This window comes from Vanellus vanellus (genome assembly GCF_965231255.1).
Source record: "Vanellus vanellus genome assembly, chromosome: Z".
In the NCBI taxonomy this organism is placed as follows: domain Eukaryota; kingdom Metazoa; phylum Chordata; class Aves; order Charadriiformes; family Charadriidae; genus Vanellus; species Vanellus vanellus.
The window spans coordinates 49,374,783-49,394,580 of NC_138908.1; the positions used below are offsets into that span (position 1 = coordinate 49,374,783).

Genomic DNA, 19,798 nt, shown 5'->3' on the forward strand with positions numbered 1-19,798 from the left:
TCCACATTCAAGTATCTGAAGAGAAACTCCATATTCGTTATAAGAAATCTAACGGTCCACTCAAAACAATTAAGAAACAGGTGCCTATACTGGGGATCCAAATATCAATTCAAAACAATCACTCTTGAGTGACCTGCATATTACCACGGGCTTTACACAGAAGAACAGAGATTTAAGAACAAACTTTAAGATGCATTTTCAAAGCCCAAACACTGGTCTTCAAATAAAAGACTTCTTAGAAATAAAAGCCTATATAATTCTTTCCTCTGCTAAATTCTCTACAAAATAATGCAGGATTTGGCATTCTCCGGTTTATCACATATCCTCTGTAGACAAGAAGTGTGAATGGAAAAGCTTACCTCCCTGACTTTTTCAATAGCCGTGCTGAAAATATAAACGATAACAAGCCACTCTTGCACACTTGGTCTTGGTTCCATCTTCACCAACACAGTGTAAGTAAAGAGCATGAGAAACGCCATGTATGCCATCTACAAAACACACAATATATAATCCATATGTACAAAAATCCCTGCAAACATATTAACATGTGATTAGACTGACTATATGTATTCAAACTACTGGGGGAGCATCCGACTTTTGAGCCTAAAATCTTTCCTTTGTTCTCTAAAGTTTTGTTATAGCAATATCCTTAAACATCTTTTGGTAAATTGGTGCTACAGTGCTGAAAAAATGAGAGCAGAAGACAAATTATTCCAGCACACGTTCATCTAGACCCCAAATCCACATATGAGACAGACTATTACATCTGCACACCATTACTTGAATGTAAAGGCAGTGCTATGCTTTTGTTCTAACCTTCTGTAGGAGCAAGTAACCATTCTCAAAGCTATGTGGATCACTGCTGGTTAACCAGTGCCTCCCTAAACGTAGGAAGAACAGTATCAGGTGGAAAGCACATATTTTAAAGGTACCAGAACCCATTAGAAACATATCTGAGATAACAGATTAATAACCTATAAATATAAAGCAGTTAACCACACCCTGTGAAAGGAGTAACAGTTTATGTACGTGGTGGTCTGACCCAACAGGCAGCCTGATCTTAAAACTTCCTAAGCTCAACTGACACTGGGTTAGTTACTAAAATTGATTTAATAAATGCATAATTCTCTATAGCAAATTATCTCCCATAGATTAATATTCACTCCTTCAGAAACAGTTACTGAAGAAAGGGACATGAATATCTGTGAGGTATTTAGGGCCAGCTTCAAATCTATCTCTACTTGTGCTATTAAACACTGTAAAAAGCTGCACCCAGGTTTGTCTTCAGTTCCTTGTAATTATTTTTTTCACTTTTTTGTTTGTTTGTTTTTAATTGCTGCTGCATGATTTTAGCTAAAAAACTTTTCACTTAATTGTGACAGAAGTATTCAAATGTCTTCCCATCCAACCCCACCAATAAGTTGCTGCAAATCCATGCTGGGCAAAGTATAAGCAGCATCAAGTGGTATTTGAAGGATCAAAGGAGGGTTTTGACAATCCAAGTTCTAGCATGATGACCAACCGTGTGAAACCAGAACTTGACAATTGGTGCGTTGTAGAACTCATAGATTTTTCTAGTGCCAGGCAGGTTTCCTTGTCCACTGTCAACTTGGCTTTCATCAGACTTCTGAGCAACCTTCTCCACATCATAATCCTTCTTTAAAAGGAAACAACATTTAAAAAGTAAGAAACCATGGTCTATGACAGCAAAGGTTGTGTCATGTTAGAGAGAAGACAGGTACAGAAGGTGTTCTGAATATACAAACCATTACTGTAGCTCGGTTTTGTTTTGTAACAGCCATCTTATTTGCAATAATTAACATGCACACTTTTCCACTATAAATACTAACTTAGAGTTTGCTCTTATGACTACAGGCAGTGAACTGAGCACCAGCAGACCTGAATCCACTCCTGTTTCTGACACGCATTTTTTTAAGTCTTTAAACAAACTCATTTAATCACTTTGTGTTTCACTTTTCCCAGCTGTGAAATACAGATAAATACCAACTCCCAATAAAATGTAACTGTGTTAGCTAGAAATCCACGGACACTCGTGGCATGCTCTGAAATAAGGGAATGAGCATCACATTTCCACTCATGTATAAAATTGCACAGAAAACATCAAGACAGTGAAATTCTAAATACAGAATATAATTGCTATTTTTTATTGTATGCCTTATTAGAAGATGAGGACGAAATAAGTACTCTCTTACAAAGATCTGCCTACAAAAACTCCAGGTAACTTCTTTATTATTGTCAATAAAATAAATAAATAAATAAATAAATACACAAACGGAAACAACCAAAAAAAGCAAACACACTTGATTCTGTATCCAGAGTCTGACACTTGTCCACGTACCTCTCTGAAAGTACAAATGTCTGATTGCTGCTGAAGCCTAAGAAGAGCTGCAGACTCACAACAGCAGGCAACTGAGAAAACCAGAAGGTGCTGGAATGAGTTTTCAGAGATGAAGGAGAGAGGTCTGGGGGAACTATAAAAACCTAATAGCTGGGCATGGCTGAGGGAACCAAACTACCTTGTTCAGTTTTGTTTCAAGGCTGGTCAATTGCCTTAGCTAATATCAATGCTAAAACTTACTTGTACTAGATATCTGCAGTATAGCACTTTTTATGTGACGTATTTATCCCTATTACACATTTTCTTGGGTTATCAGGGAAAATTGTTTTTTTTTGCATCACATTAGACTCAGGAAAGTGCTAAACCAGAGAATTTGGCACACAGAATCATCCCAATACTGTTAACATCGGATCCTCCAAGGTGAAGGAGAGAATTTGTCCCATGAAAGAATGCAGTTTCCAGCTGCAGCAGGTCATTGGAATTTATAATTGTGTGAAAAATGCTCTATATGGCACATGTACACTGTTGAAATTTTCTGGGCATTCTACTATAAAATTTCATAACAAAGTATTTAAGAAAAAGTGGTAGCTCAGCATTTTGTTTTAAACAACACACTATATTTGACAAAATCAGAGCTTAAGCTTATTGCTAGCGCAGGAAGGAAACAGCCCTGTCCCAGGCAGACCAGTAAAGTGCTGACGCACATTGCTGTGTTGCCTCTACCAGACTGCAGGAGTGGTCCTGCTGCAAACAATTACATTTGGCCTGTCCTCTGTATCATAGCTGCTACCTAACCCCATAAAAAGCATTTTTGAAATGACTACATTAGACAGGCACTGCAGGAGATAATGGCTTCGAGCATTTTTCTGCATCAGAGAGATAAAACACTGTATACATGAGTGTGGCGTTGACAAGCCTACCATGCAGCTGCTAATGCCCCCAATCACAATCCACTCTCTTTTATTTTACACAAATTTAAAGTTAACTGAGAAGGTCCCAAGTAATCTACAATGTTTATCTGCTGTAAGGTAAGCAGAGCAGAGCAGAAAAGATTGCCTGACAGCTCTCAGTTGACAACCCTGTTGTCATTGGCTAGCACCTCACCAACATTTACCCTTTAGGATGGAAATTCTCTGTGCCTGCTGTCTACCTCACACTGAAAACTTTTGGAAATTTTCAGTTCAAGGAATGCTTTGTGGAGAATGAGAAAAAGAAAGGACAGGCAATTCTGCTTAGTAGAAGTCTGGGGGAATTCAGATCTTAAAAGGCAAAGACTTCACCTGTGCTGGCGATCCTCCACAGACAGGCCTAAGAGACATTTTTGCAACCACAAGTCCCTGCAGGACTCAGCTCAGGTGACTAAACCAAAAGCACAGTGCTTCTCTTGTGCTTTAAATGGCACCTCTGCTAGGCTCAAGCAACGCAGAAGTAGAGATGTCCTGGTTTTCAACAAGGAGGGCAGAAGCTAGACCTCTGGAAAGGCTATGATGTAATTCAGGAAACAAAATCTCAAGGAGAGACTGAGAGCGAAGGATGGCCACGGAGAAGGGGAGAGGCTGCGGCTGAGATGCAGGGCAGAGGCTGCTGGCCAGGTAGAGCAGGAGGAAGGAGTGAGGTGAAGAGGGCAGGTCCTGGACTGCCTCGGTTCTGCTGTTTCCCTGTTTTGGACAGCTCAACTGGGCAAACTAAATTGAGTTTTATGGATGTGATTTTGTGTACGATATGAAACCATTCTTAGATTATTTGGTATACAATATTACATAGGTATTTATCTGCAGCTTGAATAGACTTTATGCCCTAAAATACCTGCGTAACTAACAGACAGTTAAAACCTCATTATATTTGTGTGAGGTTGGGAAGGATTTTCTCATTATGGCCAGTACAGAAGTGACAACCAGGACAGATGGAGTGACTTGTCCAAGGTCACTTCGGTCTGTATCCAAAACAAGGACTGAACCCCTACTTCTTGAGAATTGGCCCCCGACACCTCCAGCTGATCCCCTTCTCCTCACTCCTCAGGATTATACTGTGATAAACAGGCAGACCCTGACACATATCACCAACTAACCAGAGACAAGGCATCTTTAGAGCTGGCTGGGCTCTGATCCCCATGATACCATGTGAATTGGTGGAAGTCTTGAGACTGAGGTACATGAGACATTTCTGCTTTGCTTTTAAACTCCAGCATCAAGATGGTGGGAGGCAGGAGAATACTCACAATGACCTAAAAGAGAGACACAAGATTCAGGAAATTAATTCAGTGGTGATAGCATAGACCTTAGGCCATAGTCAGCCATGCACAGTGCCAGCACAAACCCAGTGCAATTCCACAGGCTCCCTCCGAGCCACTGGTGCGAGAAATCTCTGTATCATACTCCTACAGCCTGCAAAGAAGTGTGTTGCTCTTGACTGTTTTGTGGCTTTGAAGAGTGTCATGGTATCTGGGGATACGTTAGATACTGCTCCCTATGTCTGGAGGGCATTCCTCCCATCAGCGGCTCTGCCAAAGAACCAGCAATGTGGGGCAGCAAGAGCAGGTGGGGAGGGACTGAAAGGTGTCAAAAGAATGAGAACAGAAAAAAAAAAACTCACAAAATGCACTCGCTTAATGTCATCCCACATCTGCTTTTGCAAAGAAGTAAAACAGAAGCAAGTACTGTCTTCCTTCCTTTCTTTTCTCTCCCAGATGTGCACATTCCAATCCATGCTTAAGCACATCTGTCTAAAGCTGCATTAGACATGTTCATAACCACAAAGACATGTATAAAGCATCTAAACAGCATCTAAATCCTCAGAAAAAGCTAGACTGATGTTACCTTAAACCAGGAGTTCTTCCGCATCTTCAGGCGTCCCATCCACATATCGGTCAGCAGCATCTGTGTGCAAGTATGGGATACAAAAGGCCGCAGCCCCACAGACACTGCTAGTTTTAAGCAAGTTGAGTTGCTCCAGTTTTTCAGTTCATAGGTCAGCAGCTTCATGGCCATCTGCTCATTTTGTTTGAATGCTTTCTCCAGCACATCTAAGGCAAGCTGCCCAAATTCCCTAGAGTGAAAAGGAATTAACGGTTAATATAAGAGGAATCAGTCAAAACTCAGAATCATTGCTGCAAAGAGGTTGGTTTGAAAAGTCCATTAATTAACAATCAGCTAGCTCTCTCGGTAAGTATGCCTTCTCCCATTTTTTACTTTGTTTTATCAATAAATCTAGCGAAAAATAATTTGGGGAGTAAATTTAACTATTTAGTCCTCATCACGAGGTTTAGGGTCACTCCATTTTCTATTTTTTTATTTGTTTTGTTCTTAATCTCACTTAGCGATCAAGATGGACCGTATGAAGTTCTGTGTATTTCCTTCAACAACAGATTCATCACCACTGTGCACAAACATTTTAGACAGTTGCAAAAACCTCTTCTTTTACACGAGCTCTTAAACATCTCTGTAGGGAAGACTCCTCAAGGAAGACACCTTCCTTTAAATTAAGCTTTGGAGCTACAGGCAAAACAAGACATCACATCTCATTGTACTCTGAATCTGAGGCATGATGTTTACAAAGCATACAGTATGTCATTAACAAGAAAAACTACCAGAAAACATTAAGATGGAACTAAAAACTTGAAGAAAATTCTTGGCCTACTTCATTTTTATTCACTCAGTTATTTCAGCGTACATTTTTCTTTAAGTCTTACGGAGAGCAGGATTTAAGCACTGATTTTAGTTTGCTCATTACCACATGTTACAGATTTGAAAAGTTGAACACATACGTGTCATATGGCTTTTTAACAAGTTGAACTGGAAGGGAAACTGTAGGGGAAATTTCAATCTTCCACTTGACCATTTAGCAGACAATGAGCCATGCCTTATTCACTTAAGTTTTAATTTTCAAATATGCAATGCAACTAGATAACATGCTAATAACTTTCCTTTAACTCTTGACCAGACTGCACACCAACACATAGCTCCATTATCTCATATGAATAGTGGAGCTGAAAGTATTTCTTTTACACTCTGTAGTCCAGAGTTACAAACTCTTAGTGGATTAGGAAAATATCTAACCATCCTAAGCACTGCAGAACTTTATTAACTGAAGTGAAGGGACAACTCGTACTTTGAGTACTTCTTGAGTTCTTCTGAAGTGTCATCCACCATGTTGCTCTGCTTAGCTTCACGTGCCATCGCCCTATAGAGTTTACAAGCCACAACGGCTTTGACCATGGCTTCCTCTCCATGCTGCCAGAAGAACATTGCCATCTTCTGCCTTTTCATTAATACTGCCCAAACCAGGAGGTCGTTATAGGGGTAGATAAAGCCAGATGACTCATAGTTCTCTGCAAAGTTTATATCCTCTTTTGATTTCTTCTTACATTTATGGAGAGCAGTGGATCTTTCCTATAAATTTGTTTTTCAGAAAAAAAGAAAAGTTCAATGAACAGTTGACGTTCAGATTCATGTAAATAAAACTGCATGCAAATCTGAATTGCAAGTAGCAAACTATTTGATTGTTATATACATTTAAGTCATAAACCACAGCTAGGATCACATTCAGATTCCTAAAGCTAAGTTGGTAAAATTAGTAGAGGAAAACCACTCCTTGCTCTGTACGCATGCCATTTATAGCCTCCTCTTCATAGAGTTAGACAGTCTCCAAACCCCATGATACCAAGATCCTACTTTCACTCTTTTCTTGTACTTGTGTCATGACAGGAAAAAAAGCAGCCAGTAGACTGAAACATACACCATGGACTTGTCTGGAGGTGTCTTACGCACTTATGAAACATACACCATGGACTCATCTGGAGGTGTCTTATGCAAATGTATCTTGATCCTGATGTAATCAGGATGTTCTCATTATCTCTGTAATGACTGAGTATAGTTAATTAGGTAAAGATTCATAGACTCATGCAAGCCTTAGAAGATTATTTTTACTGTCTGCCACGCTTGCAATGTAAACTTACTACACATTCGTGTCTGGATATTTCATAGAATCATAGAATGGTTGGGGTTGGAAGTGACCTTAAAGATCATCTAGGTCCAAACCCTTGCCATGGGCAGGGACACCTCCCACTAGACCAGGTTACTCAAAGCCCCATCCAACCTGGCTTTGAACACTTCCAGGGATGGCACATCCACAATTTCTCTTGGCAACATGTTCCAGTGTCTCACCACCCTCGCAGTTAAGAATTTCTTCCCAATATCTAATCTAAATCTACCCTCTTTCAGTTTAAAAGCGTTACTTCTTGTCCTATCACTACACTTCCTGATAAAGAGTCCCTCCTCAGCTTTCCTGTAGTCTCCCTTTAAGTACTGGAAGGCTGCTATAAGGTCTCCTCAGAGCCTTCTCTTCTCTAGTCCAAACAACTCCAACTCTCTCAGCCTGTCCTTACAGGAAAGGTGCTCCAGCCCCTTCATCATCTTCGTGGCCCTCCTCTGGAGTTGCTCCAACAGGTCCGTGTCTTTCTTATACTGGGGGCCCCAGAGCTGGATACAGTACTCCAGGTGGGGTCTCACGAGAGCAGAGTCAAGAGGCAGAATCACCTCCCTCCACCTCCTGGCCATGCTTTTTTTGATGCAGCCCAGGATAAGGCTGGGTTTCTAGGCTGTGATCACACATTGCCAGCTCATGCTTAACTTCTCATCAACCAACACCCCTGAGTCATTGTCCTCAGGACTGTTCTCAATCCATTTTCCGCCCAGCCTGTATTTGTGCTTGGGATTGCCCTGACCCAGTTGCAAGACCTTGCACTTGGCCTTGCTGAACTTCTTGAGGATTGCATGGGCCCACCTCTCAAGCCTGTCAAGGTCTCTCTGGATGCCATGTCTTCCCTCCAGCGTGTCAACCGCACCACAGAGCCTAGTGTCATCAGTAAACTTGGTCCATTAATGGGAAAGAAAAAGTCTTACTGGTAAAAGTGAGGTTGTCTCAGTGCTATAATGTATTCATTTTGGCTCAGACTAATTCTAATAAAGCCATTTAAATTTGTTCTACTTTATTTTTTGTCTGTCAGATATAAGTGTGTGGCAATTTCTGTTCTTTTATCATTCTTTCTTTGAAAGAAAATACTCTGTCATCAATTTCCAGATATCAGAGCAGTATCTCTTCTTAGCAGACTTACTGTTGCTAATTTAGTAAACAATCATGAGAAAAATATCAGGATAATCGAAGAGTTCCTCCTGTTGCTTGCAAATAAGAAAAGTTTTCACCCATGCTTGATGTTCAGAAATTTGGTGACACTACATTTCAGTGAACGAAAGCCCTTAGCAACAAAATGATAGAAGCTAAAAAGTATCACAGGAGGTGTCTGAGTTTGATTTCAACTTTAAAATTGCAAGACTGTTACTTCAAGAGCAGTGAGCAGTAAAACATTGCTTCCACTGGAATTTAAAAAGAATTATGATAACAAACAGCCTGACCAACATATGTCTCAATAAAATGATTAGCAGCTTAATATGTCCTAAGCAAAGTCTAGAATAAGCAATTATATTACCTTGTATTTGTAAGGCTGTGCTGTTCTGAAGAACTGAGAATGCAAAGTACTTTCGGCAGATCCCATTTTGCTACCTGCCTCATTACTCTGATGAAGGGAATGAGACAGGCTCTGAGAAAAGCTGGAGAGCACTCTCTAGATCCAAAGATACCATAAAACACAAGGAGAGAAATGCAAATTAGAGACGAAGTTTGTCTGTACTTATCTCTGACTGCAATAGTGCCTGTAGAAACTGATGTCATTCACAGCCTAGTGAGTCAGCAACCACTATAACTACCACTGGAGTTCATACCATCAAGGAAAAAATAGCCTGCTTCACATCTGATTTAAAAAAATATATATTTTTCTGAATCTCTAAATTCAAAATACTGATTTCCCCAACAGCATCCACCAATTACAACAACAACAGGGCTTGCACCAGATTGGAATCACCCAACCTGGAAGCTCTTCTAAGTACCTACCCTTATAAAAAGTGTCACAAGTGCTTTAAAAGACAGAAGTTCGCTGAACTTTTTGCTGACCATTTCCTCCAAAGGATGGCATGTCGAGGATCCCTAGGTACGTATTTTGTTCAGTGTTGACTGAGAGGGAAGAAAGTTATCAGCTGAACTGTCTTCCCTGCAGTTCCTAGTTATATGATCGTGTGGTTTCACCCATCCCTCTTACAGCTGCTTGATAGCTCTTTTTAAGCATTGTATGACGCCAGTGACACATAGAAAGCTCTGTCTCTGTGCTTCTATTCACTCCAAGTAACAGTTTTAATTATTTCATCTCATTTTCTATAAGAAGAAATAATTCATTTTCTTCTTGTCTTCTTCGATTTTCTCTGATCAACCTGAGTTTCTATCAGTCATTAAAGCAATACATGGGGATGAGAGGGTTTTGTTTGTTTTTTTTTAACATATAGAAGTAATTTAATCAAAGTCCAGTTCTACTCCAAAAACTGGGGAGAATTCTTATGCGGTAAATCTACTCCATCTGTGATGCTGGGAGTGACATACAGCTAATTTATTGAGAAGTTTAAGCTGTTTTCAAGTTACTGGTTTTGGAAAGGCAATGGGAAAAATGAAAGCGATAGTACGCTTGCACACTGTTGTTCTGAGGCAATTTGTTTGTTTGTAGAGGTGATGCTACTGACGTACAGGCATAGAACAATGCTATGCCATACAGCAAAACACCTTAAGCATCCAGCAGATGCAGAATAGCACATGTGTCCAAGCACAACCCTCTGCCTGCACAAAGCCATCGCATCACGGGTGCAGCCTGGCACATCCAGCATGAGACTTCCCCTGTGATGACCAGTGCGTCACAGAAAAAGCTCTGTCAGGCAACCACAGCTCATTGGTCTGGGCAGGAAGATGCACCACAAGCACTGAGCTGCTTCTAAAACATAAGATATTTGCTCAAAACTTGGGTTAGGGATCTCAATGTTTCTCTTCACTATGCCTTGCTGACATGCTCTAAGTCTAGTTCAATGCCTGTTGAATTCAGTATTTCTGTGATGTGGTTCAAGTTGCAAGAGCAGAAACATGCAACTGCTTCACAACAGGGAAAATGGTGGTTGGTACAGCCTTGTCGATCATTGTTAATGGGCGACAGATAAAAAACATAACAATTGTTAGTTTAACAATCACCTGTAGTCCTGGGGGGGGGGGGGGGGTTGGAAGTAGTTTGGGGAGGGATTTGTCTGTTTTATTTGTAGCCTCTCCTCAGCTGGCAGAGACTCATAAAACAGACAAGCATGGCATACATTTAACTGATGCTCTTCAGACAAACCACAATGACTATCTTGGCTATTTTCAGGTGTCACATTTTGGATTTTCTTGGTGACTAGTGGTAGCCATTGCACAGAAGTTACCTTGTGTTTTCTGTAGAGATCATTGTAGAGAATTCGGAAATGCTTCCTTGTGTAGCTGCTACGATAAGCTCCACCAAGGAGGTACTCTATCACCAGTCCAATATCAATCAGTGATATCTTGTAATCCAAGGAAAGGGTATTCTGAAACACCAAATGTCACAAGCTTTTCATGACACTATTATATGCAACATTCAACCATGTCAGAGCCCTACTACTAGGAGGGGAGTCTGGAAGGAGGTGCAACTGAGAGCTCCCACATCTGTCAGTAAAGTGTGCACATTCATTAGACTTATGAAACTCCCCTAGGAGGGAGAAAACAGACAAATCCACATTTTCAGCCTGAAAAGTGTGATGTCTACAGTCCACTGCACCCACATTGCATAGGGATGCACATTGCAATGTTCGCAAAACCAGCTGCATTCAACAGTGAGGGTAACAGTTCTTCAGGTTAATCACCAACAGCCAGAGAGACTAATAATAATCTTCTTCTCATAACAAGAGAAAACTAGCATGGTACAATTTGCTCATTAAATTATTTCATTAACTGAAAATGAAGAAGTGCATGAAGTATGCATTTGATGTTGTAGAGTAATTCCCGGAGACTGGTAATCTCTTGTAGAGGCTCAAGATTGTCATGACAACTAGGACAGCAGCTGCACGTACCTTCTGAGTCTCTCACCACTTCTGCTTAAAGCATCACTGATTCCCAGTTTACCTCTACTGTCCTTCCATGACACATGGTTTGAGAAAAATTCTCTGAAGAACAGATTACCTTCCATGCAGATTATAAAAATTATTGGTAAAACCTTAAATCACAACTCTTGGAAGTGAAAAACAGGCCTGTGCATAGGTGGGATTAGAGGCATTCTGTATTCCTAATGGTGTATGCCTTTCAGACTGTAAAAAATCATTTTCTTCATTAGACTGAGGTGGTTTTTTTCAATAGATTTTATTGGCAAGTCTCAGTACAGCCAGCTGAGGCCACCCAGCCCTGGGGAACAGAAGGCAGCAACATGCTGAGCACTGTGGGGCAAAAGCACATCTCACAGGATGGAGCTTTCCAGCTCTGTCACTGAGACTTCAGCAAGTATTTCTGACTACCTATACTTGTAGGTACTTCTCTGTACTAAAAAGCATATTTTATGCTATCATTGCAGACTGCAGTGTATCTCCATTCAAATGTCCCAGCAGCAAAGCTGGTCACACTCATGGAGGAAATACTCTGAAACCCATGGTCATATCACTCTGGTGACTGTCCTAGCTACTGTTACCATATTTAATAAGACTACAATTGCACAACCTATTCACAGAGCATTTATGCACACTTACAGAAGCTCAGGTGAAAAAGGCTTTTCAGCGTTTAGGCCTGTTTGCAGGTGCCAAGTAAGTTTATCTTACCCAACTGTGTAGTTAAGTTTTGAAATTGTGCACCCGTTTTCTACCTAAATTCCACTATTCATCCCAAGAAACAAACGCTTCCCTTTAGACTACACCCTGAGTTTTCCCAGAGTGTCCTGAGATGTAACAAGGCCATGGGTTTTAGGAGAGTGGTCACATCAAGGAGGAAATCACTTCAGTATCAGTGAGAAAGACAGATTTCTCAGTCTGGAAAGTTCAATATATTTTCAACACTGAGATCTTCCAGATCTATCACATAAGTTAGACCTCAAATGTGTCCATCAGTATGGGAAAACGCAGAAAATAACTTGCTTTGGAGACCAGAATACCCTTCACCTCTCTACAGAACCATCAATAGAATTGACATGAAAGTCACCCACAATAAGAAAATCATACCGAAGTCCCACTACTTGAGACCACAGAACTCAGCGAACAGACAGACTTACTATTTTATCTTAGTATTCATACCCTGGAAAGAACTAGCCAATTAATCTAGTTTTGGATCTAGGCATGTCCTGCACCAGAGACTAGATGTAGAAAGAACAGCTCATCCCCTCCTGGCTAAGCAGCGCTCTGAGGTACAACAGATAACAGAAACATGAAATAAATTAACAGTGTAGCCATAACAAGGTTGCCGCTAAACTACTAATGGAGCCAGTGCTCCATGCAGTAGTCATCCACTGCCACCTTCTGTTCTACTAAGCAATGCAGCACATTAAAATGATATATCTTGTCACAGTATCTTTTTGTTACTGCTCAGCAAGGAAAGACTTTTTTAGCTTTAGGGAAAAAAAATAAAACCTTAAAGCCATCAGCATAATTACTGCACTAATTCACCACGTCTTTTGTACAATCACCTCATAATGTCACTTTAGAAACTTGAGAAAGAGAGTCTGATCTACACAAACCACATGGCTTTGAAATTAAGGTTTAGGACCCTTGGGACCATTCAGTAGTAGTATGCTAGTTAATTGCTTAGGGGGACCAGTGGGATGAAGGTAACACCATTTAGTAGATATAGGAGCGTAGTAATGAAATCATCACTTCTATTCCTAAAATTCCCCTGTATTACCTAATAGCAGTGTGGCAGTGGTCACTGAAGTTCTAAGCTACCATTTTTGCTCCCCAGCCTTTCCTACGTCTATTACCTGTTTCACATCTCGTACTAGGTGATGCAAAAGTAGATTTGATGGTCCTTGTTTCTGTGGAGTGAAAAGCAAAGACAGTAAATAAACATGTCACTCTACATTAGAAAATCAATACAGTAAAAGAAAGCAGCCAAAAGATCTTTGGGATAAGCTACTGCGATTCAAACTCTCCCCACAAACCTCTTCAAAAACATTTCAACACCAATTGTCAACACCTCTACTGTCTTAAATATTGGCATATTCTAGAAAGAAGTTGGTATTACTTTGGTTAAACAACCTAACATTTTTCAGCAAGATAAGCATGTATCGCATACCAGATCAAAACCAGAACATATTTCTCATGAGCTTCAGGTGAGTGCTTAGTCTGGTTCATGGCAATGAGTCAAAAATAAAAAACTGGGACACCAATCCAAAAATCTAACATTACAATCAAAAAATATCAAACCATGTTAATTTTCTTTTTTTTTTCAAAAATCCTTCATAAAAGCATGGCCTAATAATTATCAAAACAGTACTCTTTCTAGGCATTATCTAAAGTTGTGCACTGGGATTTCAAATACTCACTGTATTGTAGAGTTCTTCCAAACGAGATATGGTAAGGAAACGGTGCATGTTCACTCCATGCTCTATTAACAGCTTCACAAAATCCACACGGTCCATCACTAACGCATCCAGCATTGCCTGTTCCAGCGCACCGACCTCCAAAAGGATACAGATGAAGGAAAAGCTTAGAAAATTATTATCTTCTTTTGGAAATAAATAAAACATTCCTGAACAGCTAGGGATCTCTTTATCACAATGATTTGTCTTTACCTATATTTAAAGTGCACAGTATGAAAGAAAAACATGCTGGAGGAAGAATCTGTGTAAAAAAATCCAACAGAGAAGGGGAATAAAACTGAGTCTCCATAAACCCCAGCATATGTAGAGACTTCTACAAATCTAACTTTACAACCAGACTCTGATAATACATTCCCTTCTCTTTAATTCACTTCAGAAGCGAATGTATGATAATGCAGGGGGCGGAAGGAAGCCTTTCTTTTTTGACATATGACAAAAGTCATTTCAAGGTACTGTATTTCAAGATCTCTGCATAGAACTTAAAGTTCTTTAAAGCAGACTTCTTTTCAAATATGAGAGAGAATCTGCATTAGGATAAACTCTCTCAAAGACACCATGAAGCACAGGTCTACCTACAACAGTGTCCAAACGATGAAAGCACTCTACTCGTGGCACTTGCACAGAGCTCAGCAAGATTTCTACATGCAAAATAGCAAAGGAGTTGGACACATGAAGTTCATATAAACCCATACAAAGAATTTCTACAGAACACATATGCACAGAAAACTCAGTGGCGTGAGCAGAATGAGGATGCTGGCACACAAATGGGGCAGGTGCTAGTCACAACTTGGCACATGAAGTTAGTCCTTTCCACGTATATATCTATGTTTGGCAGAAGTAATACTAAAAGATGACCAATAAATGTCACAGAATTGTCACATGTGAAAAGATGTGCAACTTGAGCCCTGTTCCTGAATTATTGGTGTTTCTTACAGAAATATCCCAAAGTGAACATTCTTGTATTAAATTTCCTTGAGCTGGCATTCCTTGCGCTGGCAGTGTGTCTAAAGAGGTTTAGAGAGCCACCTGGTAACTACTAGCATGACATTCTTTGTTGTAAAGTCTGTTTGAGACTGAGCTGACATTTAAGCAGAAACACAGTTACAGCTGGTTATAATCTTTACCTTCTGAAATGCTGGGACCAGAGTTCTAAAAAGAAACAGCCACAATCTGTGCATAATTGTGCATGTTTCCTTAAAACACTTAAATCAACAGAAAAATACTAAAACTGCATGGACAATCACCTAAAAATTGCTGCTTAAATACCTAATTCAAAATTTGAACACACAACCACCATAACCATGCACAAACTGTAGACCCTGACAGTCAGAAAAGTACTGCTCTTTAACTAATAAAGTAACTAAGTCCAAAGTAAACTTTAAAACTGTGCTCGTGCATTTTCTGGTGTTTTTTTTTTTTCTTCTTTACAATGAAAATATCATTATTTAAGATCTTCTCCTGCATAGTCAAAAGAAAAACTTTCAGGAATACACATTCTGATTTGTGCTTGTTGAAGAAGCAGTGAAAGACGTAAGGCTTGTTTATTATGAGCTCTTTACATCTTACTTGAAGGAGAGAACATACTTATTATCTGAGAATAACTTTTCATTCAAAATGGTGCTGAACAATTGCACTGAAATAGGTATGAACAGGTACATAGATCTTTTCTAAACTTATCAGAAGCCAAGGAGCAGGAGTAAGGGGACTGCCAGGCAATCTCTAAGGACAGAGGGTGATCAAGGTATAAAAGAAACATGCAAAGAGATAAGGCTATTGTGGAAATGATAAATTAATTCATTGCCTCACTGCTCACTACAGAACATGTTAGGAAAGGTCCTACATCAAAGCTGTTCTTTATGGGAGACAAATCTGAGGAACTGTGTCAAATTGAAGTGTCAGTAGAAAAGATTATAGAAGTCATTCACAAAGTGGTGGCAAATTGTCAGGACCAGGTGGTATTCACCTAAGAGCTCCCAGGGAACTGAAGTATAGCTGAAATCAGCTCCTCTAAAAGCAGAATGGAAGACAGTAGAAAATATGCCAATTGTGAAAAAAGACTCAGGAGCATACAAGTTGTCAAAGCACGGCATATCAATACAGTTAGAACTTTGTAAAGATAAACATAATGAAACTACAGTAAGGAACAGCAATAACAGCAACGTGGGTAAATAAGTAGAGTAAGAGGAAGCAAGTTATTTTGCAGAATTAAATCAGAACTCTACCAGAATTTTGGCAGGTCCAATGAAGATAAGGCTGTCAGACTGACACAGTACATTTGTATCCCCACAAAAGCTTTTGCTGATGGCTTTCCTGAAGGACTTTTAAACAAATTAAGCTGTCACAAAGCAAAAGGTCCTCCAATTCTTTAATAACTGATGAAATGGTAGAGAAAAATATTATTAATAGTGGTCAAAGACCAAGAAAATCCCACATATTGAATACTGACTTGACAATACTTGCTGATGATACAAAAATACTCATAATCATAAAATTAATTGGCAAGATGTGCAAAAAAATCTCGTAATATGGGATAACCAGCAAAAAAAGCAGGCAAAATTCAATATTGGCAAACATGAAATAATGTGCATTTGCGAAACAACCCTACCTGCATATCAGTCTTGAAACTAACTCAGAAAAAATGTCAGTGGACAGATATTCTGAAATCATGAATGTCAGTTTAAGCTGGAAACAAGTAAAAAAGGCATCCAGACTATTAGGATTTATACTTAGATGAATACAGAATAATGTACAAAATAGTAGTATTTCACTAAATATCTCCATGAAGAACCCCGTATCTTGAATAATGGGTACAATGCTGGTCTGCGTATCCCAAAAGATGACTTTAAAACCTGAAAAAAGTACATGGAAGAGCAGAAAAGATTGTCAGAAATATGGAAAAACTGAAAAGGAACTTTGGGAAAGCCAGGAGTGAACACAGGGGACTATGCAATAGTTCTGTAAAATCTTCTGTGTCAAAGCCGTGGGTACTAGGTAAATGTTACTCGTTATTTCCCATACACATAGAACCTTAGAATAATTTCTGTTGGAAAAGACCTTTAAGACCATCAAGTCCAACTGTTAACCTAGCACTTTGAAGTCCACCACTAAACTGTATCCCTTAGCACCACGTCTACCCATCTTCTAAATACCTCCAGAGAGGGTGATTCAACCACTTCCCTGGGCAGCCTGTTCCAGCGCTTGACAACCTTTCCATGAAGAAATTTTTCCTAATATCCAATCTAAACTTCCCCTGGTGAAACATGAGGCCATTTCCTCTCATCCTGTCACTTGTTACTAGTGAGAAGAGACCGAGCCCCACATCTCTATAGCCCCCTTTCAGGTAGTTGTACAGAGCAATACGGTCTCCCCTCAGCCTCCTTTTCTCCAGGCTGAACAACCCCAGTTCCCTCACTCGCTCCTCCAAGACTTGTGCTCCAGACCCTTCACCAGCTTTGTGGCCCTTCACTGAACACACTCCAGCACCTTAATGTCTTTCTTGGAGTGAGAGGCCCAAAACTGAACACAATATTCAAGGTGGGGGCCCCCCCACTGCCGAGTACAGGGGTACAATCACTCTCCTAGTCCTGCTGGCCACGCTATTTCTGATATACTCCAGGATGCCATTGGCCTTCTTGGCCACACTGCTGGCTCATATTCAGCCAGCTGTCAGTGAACACCCCCCCGTCTTTTTCCACTGGGGCAACTTTCCAGCCACTCTTCCCCAAGCCTGTAGTGCTGCATGGGGCTGTTGTGACCTAAGCGCAGGACCCAGCACTTGGCCTTTTTGAATCTCATACCATAGGCCTCAGCCCATCAATCCAGCCTGTCCAGATCCCTCTCTAGAGCCTTCCTACCCTCAAACAGAACAATGCTCCCGCCCAACTTGGTGTCATCTGTAAACTTACTGAAAGTGCACTTGATCCCCTCATCTAGGTCATTGATAAAGATATTAAATAGAACTGGCCCCAATACTGCACTCTGGGTAGCACCAGCTGTTACTGGCCACCAACTGCATTTAACTCCGTTCACCACCACTCTTTGGGCCTGGCCACCCAGCCAGTTTTTACCCAGTGAAGCATACACCCATCCAAGCCATAAGCCGGCAGTTCCTCCAGGAAAATGCTATGGGAATCGGAGTCAAAGATCTTACTAGATAAAGAGATGTTAAGCTGAGAATATTATATTTCAGTGGCTGTTTGCTCCCTGAAAATTTCATTTGATGCCTTCTGTTCCTTGCAGAAAAGAAGGCTGAGGGGAGACCTTATTGCTCTCTACAACTGCCTGAAAGGAGGTTGTAACACAGTGGGTGTTAATCTCTTCTTCCAAGTAGCAAGTGATAGGATGAGTGGAATCAGCCTCAAGTTGTATCAGGGGAGGTTTAGATTGGATATTAGGAGAAATTTCTTCACTGAAGGGGTTATCAAGCATTGGAATAGTCTGCCCAGGGAAGTGGTTGAGTGACCATCCCTGAAGGTATTTAAAAAGACACGTAGATGTGGCACTTAGGGACACGATCTAGTGGTCTCAGTGACCTTAAAGGTCTTTTCCAACCTAAATGATTCTAAGATTCTGTTCTATGGTTCTATGATTCTATTATTATACCATTTATACTAATTCACCAGCCAAAGCAAGTTTCACCTAACACAATTCTCATGTAAACGCAAAGGAATGATGCAGACTTACAGGCTTTGCCAACATATCTCTTCAATGATAAAAATGGCAAAATGATAAAAATGGCAAAAGCATAATGCTTCTCTCTTTACTCCAACAGTACAGAACTTCAAGCAGTAAGATAGATGGTGTCCCCCTTTCTTTAATATCTTACCATAGATGTGCTTCAATAAAGCTTATCAACAATTCACAGCAGAGTTGTTGAATGCAAAAAACTAAACAAACACAAACAGAAAAGTGTACGTGCTATAAAACAATGAAAGAAGACATTGGGAAAAATACATTTTCTTCAGTGAGTCAAAAGATAACAGGGTATTGTAAAAAAACCCTAAACATACAGACAAAAATATACACACATCATTGTCTATATAAAAATCTTTTCCATATTCCATAAAAAATAAGGTCTGTTGGACAGAAAGACTGTTAAGATTATACAGTCAAACACTGAAAATTTATCAGATAATTCATCACCATGAATAATGACACAATTACTCGTTGCTCATTCATATAGTATGTTTCCCCAGAGGGCTTAGTCTTATTCAGTTCACAGAGTGAATGATGTTCTCTTATGAGGGAGCTATTCAACATTTTGTTCTAACTTTATTGTTCCAGGCTTGGAACATCCCTTATTATTCACACACCATTCAAATCCTGAAAATGAAGCCAGTAATTTCGTTCTTTGCCTTTCAGTGGGCACTCAACACCATTTATTTTACCAGGTTTTGTGCAAGAGCATGACATGATCATCTCCACAGATGGTGAACTGAGCCCAAAGAGGTAACAACAATGAAAAATATTCCTTTAATTCACAGATGCCCAATTGTAGACATCTCAGGCATAGTCGTCCATGTATTCACCCTTATAAACCACAGGAAAATACGGACTGCTGATCAATAAATTCAGCTCTCCTGTTGTGTCAAACAACCAGTTACAGTCACCCTCAAAAAATATACCCAGTGTCAATTTTCTAAAATTTACATTGTAAAGAAGAAAAGGCACTTGGGACTGGAAAAATCAACCTTGTAAGTCTTGGAAGAGGAAACTTAAAAAGTACTTCTGGGAGTATCAGATATAATTTCTTGAAGAAAATATTTTCTCTTATGACAAATGGGAATAGCATGTGTTGAGGCACATTCACTTTAATATTTATCATCTACAAAAATCATATTTGTACATAAAAACTCTTAGGGTGGGTTATACTTAAATACCGGATTACATCTGAAAACTTGAAAAAAACAATTTATAGGAGTGATTCAATT

General features: G+C 39.9%; 1 protein-coding gene across 1 annotated transcript in view; it reads right to left on the reverse strand.

Moving 5' to 3' along the window:
* Positions 1-19,798, reverse strand: part of TRPM6 (transient receptor potential cation channel subfamily M member 6) — a gene marked incomplete at its 3' end in the record, with an annotated part of 101,790 nt that overhangs the window by 34,303 nt on the left and 47,689 nt on the right. Inside the window, exons 12-20 of the mRNA XM_082497109.1 lie at positions 13,812-13,946; positions 13,248-13,301; positions 10,702-10,842; positions 8,844-8,978; positions 6,467-6,747; positions 5,176-5,404; positions 4,428-4,583; positions 1,523-1,657; positions 360-488 (exon numbers count right to left, since the gene is read on the reverse strand). Coding sequence (XP_082353235.1) covers positions 360-488; positions 1,523-1,657; positions 4,428-4,583; positions 5,176-5,404; positions 6,467-6,747; positions 8,844-8,978; positions 10,702-10,842; positions 13,248-13,301; positions 13,812-13,946 — 1,395 coding nt within the window. The remainder of the gene's footprint in view (positions 1-359; positions 489-1,522; positions 1,658-4,427; positions 4,584-5,175; positions 5,405-6,466; positions 6,748-8,843; positions 8,979-10,701; positions 10,843-13,247; positions 13,302-13,811; positions 13,947-19,798) is intronic.